At 37.7% G+C, this 9,217-nt stretch overlaps 1 protein-coding gene across 1 annotated transcript; it reads right to left on the bottom strand.

Annotated features, from left to right (window-relative positions):
* Positions 1 to 2,038: 2,038 nt before the first annotated feature.
* ZUFSP (zinc finger with UFM1-specific peptidase domain) lies at positions 2,039 to 8,995 on the bottom strand (the record flags this gene model as incomplete). The annotated part of the gene is made up of 8 exons (XM_009699281.1): positions 2,039 to 2,086; positions 3,337 to 3,557; positions 3,894 to 4,045; positions 4,723 to 4,891; positions 5,208 to 5,396; positions 6,873 to 7,041; positions 7,840 to 7,949; positions 8,879 to 8,995. Coding segments are annotated over 8 exons (1,175 nt in total), but the record flags the coding sequence as incomplete, so codon positions are not given.
* Between the last annotated feature and the right edge of the window lie 222 nt (positions 8,996 to 9,217).

The following is a 9,217-nucleotide window of genomic DNA, read 5'->3' as shown; positions in this document are numbered from 1 at the left end:
AAAAAAAAATGAAACATTTTGCCCACAAAATTTTGACTTTACAGAGAGTTTTGACATTGTTCCCAAGGAAAAACAAACACATTTTCAAAATCATGATAAAACAGTTACAGCTTCTGACAAACCCAAGTGGCAATTACCACATTAACCTTACCACAATAATCACCTGAAGCTTTTCTGAGAGTTAGTTTATTCCATGTAACGAGTAAACTGCCTCAGGACTCGATGTATAGCAGGCTTGGGAGGCCTTTCAGTAATCACTTTGTGCTGTTTGGCGCAGGTCGCAGACACTCCTTCAGTGCTTTTTTCAGAAAATACAGTTTGCAGCTGAACACGAGCATCGAGGACTCCCAGCAATGACAAGTCTGTGATTTACTTCTGATGACAAGTGTACCACTCCTTTCGCTGCCCTGCTGCCTGGGAAGAGAAAAGCAGATCAAAGTCCTGCTTGGAATTTCAGGAACACGCTGTTGGCTTTACAGGGCATTCCTGAGGTCAAGCTCAAGTGAGTCACCAGGAACTTGACCTTAATAAATCCATAATTAGGCTTGCGTTGCTCTGATGCTCCTAGAGTGCTTGTTTAAAAAAAAAAAAAGCAAAACCAAAAGAAACCAACGAAAAAACCTCACAAAAGCTAAACACAACAAAATTTATTGGGATCTTGGCACACTTCTATATATCTGCTGAAATTAATGCATTTTCATAATTAAAATTTTTTACTTTCATGCATGTTTCAGACAAATTACTGATTTATGGGTTGTAATATCTTTACACGTTCACGTGTTTCACTGCTTCCCAAAACTACTAGTTCTTATTGCCAGAGTATATTAAACACGAGAGAAACAGGTTAATAGTAAGACTCCTACACCTACATCTAGATGCCATCGTGTAAGAGTCTAAATGAAAGGGAAGTACCTAAGCTCTAATTACAGTAAACAGATGCTACGGCATGACTCAGTTGCTTAAGGAAAGGCACCTAGTGCTATTTGCAACACACTCGTCCATCCCTCCCAGCCTCCTGCTACCCTCCAAGAGAGCCACGACTCTTACGTTTGGCCAGAGCAGCACATCTTAGGTACAGGAGGGTGCCTCAAACGCCCAAGATAATTGTTTCAGCAGATAGCTCCAGTCTCTTAAATGGCATTAACCCTGCACAACAGACTCCCTAGTCAACAGTCAGCTCAAATGTCCTTTTGAAATGCTTCCGAGAAATAGCGGATATACTTTATAAAACATATGCAAAAATAGAAATTAAAAAAAAAGGATGAAATAAAGATTTAATAAACACTTTTAAAAATACTTTAAGTTGTATTTATTCACGGTACAAAAGAAGTATTTTCTTCCTATACCCCAACGGATTGTCTTGCGCAGCCCCTAGAGCACGCACACCCCCCTTTGGACACCACCACCTTAGACCTCACAGCCAGCGCTAACACTGAGCCACCTCCTAAGCACACACATTCGTGTTTACAAGTGATACATCCAGAGAAGCCAGCTAACTGAAAAGAAGTTCAGTAGTAAACTAATCTCTGGTGGAACAGACTGTATTGTGAAATCACTGTCTCTGCACTTTGCAGATAGTTGCAGGAGCATTTGCTGAGGCATAACAGATATTTGTTGATCAAATTTGGTAAGAAATAGAACACTGGCGACAGAAGCAGCATAAATATATTTACAGAGGTAAACTGTGACCAGGCACTCCAATAAACTAACTCCATAGTATCTTTAACCACTGCTTATTGACAGTTAACTATGGTGCATAGCTTGCTACGGAATGGTAGGTGTCGCTTGGTAACTTAAGCACCTAAGAAAGTATCAAATTTTCTAGTAAGACAAGGACTGTAATACTTCAGTTACAGATTCATCAGGAGGGCAGAGTTTTGACTGAAGATCAAAACTACAGGTTTACTCCAGTATTGTGCTTCTCCAGAGCCCCCAAGCATTTATGGAGACATAGTTTAATTGTTGAGTTAGGGTCACAGTCCAGAAGTTTAATGTTTTGCATCCAGCAAGTTCCAGAAAGAGGTAATAAAGATATCTTTTAAGGAATCTTCTCTGATGTTAAGACCTCAGAAGCATGGCAACGAGCCTAAAAAAAAAAGGTGGGGACAGAGGAAAGAATAGTTTAATGAACAAAAATACCACTTTAAAGAGCTTTTTCTGAATTAGTAGTTTAGTAAGCTTAACAAGAATAAGATGATATATTTCATCTTAATTAAATGGGAGCTTTCAAGACAGAATTCTAAACAATTGATATTTTCAAATATAAACCAAATCTTTAAAAAGAGGAAAAACACACCAAAACCAAACCAACCTCCACATACAAATCCCATACGACACCCTTCTTTTTACTGTGTCCTGAATTTTAAAGCTTTTGCCAGTAGGAAGAAGAGAGGATGGCTGTGTTTCACTGGTATTTCTAACATGTTCGAGGCCAGAAAACACTTAAGACAACACCTCATTTCAATATACAGATTTTAAGTACAGTTTAGCAGGTGACTCAGTCACCAGTTATATCATAGTTTAAATAATAGTTTAAATAAAATGTCTGTCCTGAAGCTTGAACATGCTGAACAGTGCTGACAGGACACCACAGAATCGCAACATGGGTCGTCAGAATCCATTTGTTAACATAGGAAAGAGAAAGATTAAGAAACAAAAATTACATCTAATATTCACCTGAAAACTTCTAAGTCTTAAAAAGTTACAATGCCCAAAGTGAGAGATGTGGATATGATTTATAAAAATGCCAACAGCTCAAACATAAAAGTTACGCAGAGCTGTGTTTTGAATATATGAAATTCTAAGTACTTTCAGAAAGCAGAATGCGCTTGTTCTAACATTGAAGCGGAGGAGACACTGGATGGTTAGGCCTCACTATCTGTGCGCCTTGCTCTTCAACTATCAAGGGCTGATACACACCACAGAGCCTTACAAAGTTTCAATAAACCCCCCGAACATCATTTTGGACTATGAATGCTTTGTAAGTACCTTACAAGCTCACAAGTTCTTTAGGAGAAATTACTGTAAGAAAATGAAAAGAAAAAAAAAGCCTAATTTACATCTGCGAACAGCTGCAAGCTTCATAAGAGACTTGGAAGTTGTCAGTTACATCAAGGCGGCATGCATTTACATGCAACACTTTTTTGATTTTGATATCCTCTGATTACTCATTTCACAGAAAATAAGCAGAAAGAAGCAGAGAAGAAGAATGAGGAAAGCGAAGAGATGAAAAAAATTCACCATGCAGCTACATATGCATAAGCATTTAAGTATTAAAGAAGAGATGCAGATTCTCTTAAATTTTCTCAGACAGAAACTATTTTCCAAAATACTTACAGCTTTCTCTTCCAGTGAGAGTATACCATCTACAGCCACTATCTGGTATTGCTTTTCTTTTAAGCCACCCACAAATTTCCGAAGTAGTCTGAGACTAGTACCATCACTGTTCTGTTTGAGCAGTTTCTGCATTTCTTGGGAAGGACATCCCGGGTCAAACAGTAGCAAACATAAGGTTTTATTCTTCCTCTCTTCTATTCCAACAACAGTACGACTATGACCTAATTTCAAAATAGAGTTTCAGTATTTTAAAAACACATAAATCCCATTTACTTCCTCAAACATACTACTTATCTTCAGATCAAGGAAGACATTACTTTAACAAGGTAGTTATAAGTAAAGAGCAGATGTCAAAAAGTCAAGATCCCAATCACATCTAGCTCTTCCATCCAATAAAAATACTAACTTTAATGTTGCTCTTACTAAATAAAAAAATAACAGGAAATAAAGCCATGCTTTCAATTAAATGATGAAGGAATGTAAAATACTGCTCTGAATCGCAGCACATATAAAGAAAGATAGAGAACAGTAAGAAACCAGCATATTGTGATACTGACCTTGGTGTTGCAAGTAGATAGGTGGCTTGGAAGTACACACTACTTTTGGACCACCTTCATTATCTGTAGAATAGTAACGCAAAACCCACTCAAATAAACGAGGGTGTGTACTCATAGGGCCAGTCGGTTTGTGAAAGTCAATGATTTGACACCTACAGAGCATTCAGAAGGAAAGCAACAATAAAATTTCAAACAGGTTGTTTGTTAAAACCATTTTTTCTCCTCTCAGTCCCTTCCTCCTGCATGAAGAATGTTTTGTAAACACGGCAATTCCAGGCATCAAGTGGTCATAACTACTTTTTTTTTTTTTTTCTTTTTTTATATATACAGGACTAGGGGACACGCAATTACAAAACAATGCAATATATACGTTTAAAAGTGGAAGATTTATTCCACAACAAAGAAACACTGTACTCTGTTCAGTCTAACAACAACTTGTGAAGTTTGTAAAGTTAAAATGTTTGATTTTTTTTGTATGTGATACACTAGAGAATCCAATTAACAGCTTTCAGAATTATGCATGTGAATAGCTGAAATTCACATTCTTCTGGAGAAGCAGCTTGTAGAGAAATTGTTTTTAATCAATGTTTAATTTTATGCATATGTAGCATAATTCTTCACCAAGTTTCAATGATCTAAGTAGTTATTCAGTTTATGTACCTGCATAAGTAGTTACACAGCTTTATGCTGCACTAAATCAGATCTGTTTATAGGTTGGTTAAATTGAAAGCCACTAAGGTGGCTGTGTCATCATACAGTTGGCAACTCTGACCTTTAAAGGTACAGCACTTAAAAACAACAACAACAACAAAAAAGCAGCAATATTTACTTTATCCTGAGACTGGTTAAGAGTGAATAAATTTCACATGCTCCTATCCATGCTTTGGAACCATGTAATCTGTTGTTGAAGTGAGATGCCCCATGAGGATCAAAGCCTTCTCTCCAGGCATCTTCAATCATGGACTGAATCTTTGGAATACTAGGAATTAGTGTAGTATCTGGAACAGAAAAGCTTTTGAATTGTGGTTACAGTTACTGAAACAGTCTACTAATTAAAAATACCCAGTTTCTTTTATAAGAGGCAGTTGATGTTACAAAGATGCACCAAAAAACCTGAAGTTAAAACTTCAAGCACATCATGCCTTGCCCGTGTTCACCTCTGATTCTTTCCACATTAAGTTCCAGTGGTATAACAAGCATTTAACAGGTATCATTAACCTAGTAAGCCTTCTGTGTAAATGAAAAACAAAAATATCAATCAGTGGGTTGTCATCTGAGGTACGTGAAACAAATAGGCAGCATTTTGTTTAATACCTCTCAAGCAGTCATTATACAAGCTGTTTTGCACCAGTGAGGAAAGGAGCATTTGGAAATTCCTGTAACCGCAACCCCAGCCTCTGTCGCCCAGAGATGAGTGGAAGTGATCTACTCCTGTTGAAAGCCATACATGCCTCACATCTTTGTTTTCGTTCTGATAGTACTTGCACAATGCTTCGATGACTCCTAGGAGGAGATGAAATACAAAGTTTATCTGTAAAGTGAATTACAAAATTTCCCAAAAAAGGATTCTTTCCCCAGCTTGCAACAGATACAGATTAAGACAATTTATTTTAAAACTTCTAAGTGATCCTGTGTTACATCTAGAACCCAAATCCCAAAAACAGGGGACATTGCACCTATTTCATTTCGGTGGTCTTTACTTTGATGAATTCATGTACTATGAAACTTTCAAAATTCAAGCTATTTTTTCACTGCTCCTACACAGTGAATATTTTAAATTAAACAGCTTGGACTACATTATAAACTGTGATAGGCACAGGAACTATTACAATGAAATAGGAAAAGCAATGTCGCCAATAAAGCATTCCTATGTCACTGCCACCTCCAGTACAACACCCCCTTAAAAACATGGAAATACTTATGCATACTATGTAATCCTTCTATTCCCCATAAATGATTTTTCCTGGAGAAACTAAGAAAAGGAATGGCACAGAATTTGAGAATTACTGTAAATATTTTTAATAAATCCCCTTGCAGGATATTCCAAATCCTCCTTTGTTACATGAAAGAACATGCTTGGGAATGCTCTCTCAAATTTGTAAATGTAACTTCTCAAAGGCCCTTTATTGCCATGCTGTTGTGAAGACAATCATTACATAGCCATCACAGATTATTTTTTTAATTCCTCTCTGAAGTCGAAATCGTTACCAAGAATGAAAACTTTAAATGTACTATTTCCACTCAATACATTTTATAGAAGAAATTTTATTTTACAAAATATCTGTTTGGTTCTTGATACATAAGCTAGAACCACTAGCAATAAGCTAAAAGACCTCTGAACCATGGTCTTGGCAAGTAAAGACAAGGAAGCCTTTTGAAAGGGACATATAAATCCATCAGCACTGTATTTTTGTACCAATTATAAAACATCTCAAAGAAGATGTATCAAGTAGGTATCTACTCCTCCCAGTCCTCTCTTGGGACTTTGTAATCAGATGGATGCTGTGCTTACCTGGAACCAGCTTACATGATACTACAACTAAGAGAAACACAAGACAAAAAGTTACTGTAAATTTTAACAGCTACACTAGGTTAGAAACCAATGAGTACCAACCAGTAAACAAACATGCACTCAAGGACAACCAACTTGTAATAAAATATTTGCATCGTTTCATACATATTGTATTTGGGTCCTCAACTAGATGACTTGGTTCCAAGGTTCCACAGAAAAAAAAAAAGAGAAAGAGAAAAAAGAAAAAAAAGTCTTCGTGTTAGAATAAAGATTAGAAATAGACCAAGCTTCAACTTCCTTATAAATTCAGGACTAAAATGGTCTAGATTGATCTAGAAAATAAGGATTAGAATTAGGATGCAACCAATACTAAACATCCAATTATATGCTTTGTTAAAGACAGGTTTGGTCACTACAACCTAGGTCTAAAAAGTACAGTCTTAGTTGTGTAATTTCATCATTTTTACCTGAGGTCTTTGTTTTCCCATCATCTATACCAAAAGCCAAACATTCCATCATGTCAGCTTTTCTCTTGTGATATTCAAAAGGCTGCATCCTTCCTCTATCAACTTCCCTTTCCATATTCTTTACAAATTGCTGCTTGTAGCCTCCAGAATTATCCAAGCCATACTGTCTCTGTTAGGGATGGAACATACATGATTTAAATCACATTTTTTAAACTCACCTTTAGTGATTTTGAGAGCTGCATGCACAATCAGTAACTTTGAAAAACAGTGAACACTGAGACATAAAAACTTCAGAGTTAGGATATTTTAGAGCTGAAGGCCAAGCTTCACTCTTGAATAGGAACTGGGACTAGGAAAGCCTCACCAGGAAGAGCAGGCACATCCCTCTGCTCCCTCTTGGACAGACCACCATTGGCACAGAGGCAGTCAATGGCCAGGAGGTAGCGAGAGCGGGAAATGAGCGATCAGGGCTGTCAGGTGGGAGGGAGAGGGAAGCAGAATCTAGCAGGGGAACAGACACTGTTAGCAGGTGACGGTATCCCGGAAGAGGACAGCCAGGATGCTCAGGGCCTCAGGCACTCTGCCAGGAAATATACTCCAGGCTGCGCTGCAGGGCAGAGCACCAGAGCTAGGGAGAACACAGTACAAGGCAGCAGGTGTGCCAGGACCGCTGGTGAGCATGGCATTGCATGCACAGGGACCATGCAGCCCCATCCTGAGCCAGCACCACTCAAAGCAGTAAAGCCAAGTAGCTCAAGGCAGGCATGCCCAGCGCCCATGCCAGGATCAGGGTTGCTGAGAGCTTGTGTTTGCCTGCAACTCACTCCTGCACCACTCCCTCAACAGGGCCTGTGTGACTGCACAGCTCTGACCTGGTATGGCCATTCCAGGTCACTACAGCTCCAAGATACTCAGCTCCTAATGGCACAACTGTTCAAAAGTTTACCACTTAGAAATATTACTTTACCTGCAGCTTTTTAAATTCTTCCCTCTCTCGCTTCTCTTCAGCTGATCTCTGCCGTTTATCTTCTTCGGTTTGGAGCCGTTGAGCCAGTTCTAGATCTCTTATGTTTCCATCTACCCAGGAATAACATTTCAAAGAGAGAGGACTTGATCAGGAGGTTAACAATGCTTTGATGGATCATTTATTTAATTTTCAAAGATTCTTTTCTAAGCAGACATACATAAATACAACTGGGTATTAATTTTAGGAGATGCATCCCATGTTATTTTGAGCTATTAGCAACTAAGACTAAGCAGGACTGACTGTATTCAGTCTACCAAGACTCAGACTCTTGACTTGGACAAAGTTTATCCAGTTACAGTAGCAATTACTTGGCAAATAATGTGTGCACCTCTACTACTGAGAAAACAGCTTTTGCTTACTATGTTTCACTCCATTGTTAGCAAGAAGTCCCAGTTTTTTGAACACCACATGCTTATTAGCTTCTAGGATCACTGCCAGCAGTCTCATAACAAAGTGACAAAACCAAATTTTGGATCAGAGAACTGGATAGGGAATCTCTAGGATTTTATTAGCCATGCTAATAAATAAAATCAATTTTGATTCCTTTACTTTATTGCTGTGACTAATAAATCAACACAAGCATTCAGAGGAAAGAATTAAGAAAAAAAATTGAAGTTTTCATAAGGTACAGTTTTTCAGTCACTCTAAATCCCATGTATATAAACCTATAGAGCTAGAAAAAATATAATATGGCTGCCTTTTAAACATTTTTCACTCTGTTTTAGTTTTGGCAAACATACTGTGCATTTACTTAACAAGCATGCATAGACTAATACTTCTTTTAGCATGTCTAATTAAGTAGAGCACTTGGGCAAGTGATAGGACTTGCTATTAACTGTGTTAACGTCATTACGTACGTGTCCTGTTCTCTTTTTAAATAAGGAAATATTAGTTTAAATTTTGTCTGAAATTCTGTACTACAACATGCAAATACTTGTAAATGCTTTCAAGTTTATCGAGCCTGTATCCTTTCATGTACCTTCCGAAAACTTATGTTCCTCTAAGTGTAGATCCACATGTTCTTCAAGAATCTGAATGTTTGTACAGGTAAGACTGCACATTGGACATTCATATAGCTGTTCACCATTTCCTGTGTCTGAAAAAGAAATGCAGTTTCTTGATTAATGCAATTCCTGGTTTTTGTGAGAATCACCCCCCTAACTGATACACAATCTTAGGTAAATACACAGTAATGAATTTTGTGTTGCCATTGAAACTCCCCAGTGAAAGGCAGTAAATTCTAAACTGCTGTTACTCTCTTAACCATTTAAGAATTTGTATCTAAATATCAGCCAATTTAAAGACATATTTTCCTTCT

The sequence above is a fragment of the Cariama cristata genome, unplaced genomic scaffold, assembly GCF_000690535.1.
Source record: "Cariama cristata isolate BGI_N322 unplaced genomic scaffold, ASM69053v1 scaffold35234, whole genome shotgun sequence".
In the NCBI taxonomy this organism is placed as follows: Eukaryota; Metazoa; Chordata; class Aves; order Cariamiformes; family Cariamidae; genus Cariama; species Cariama cristata.
This window is presented reverse-complemented; position numbering and strand designations above follow the sequence as displayed.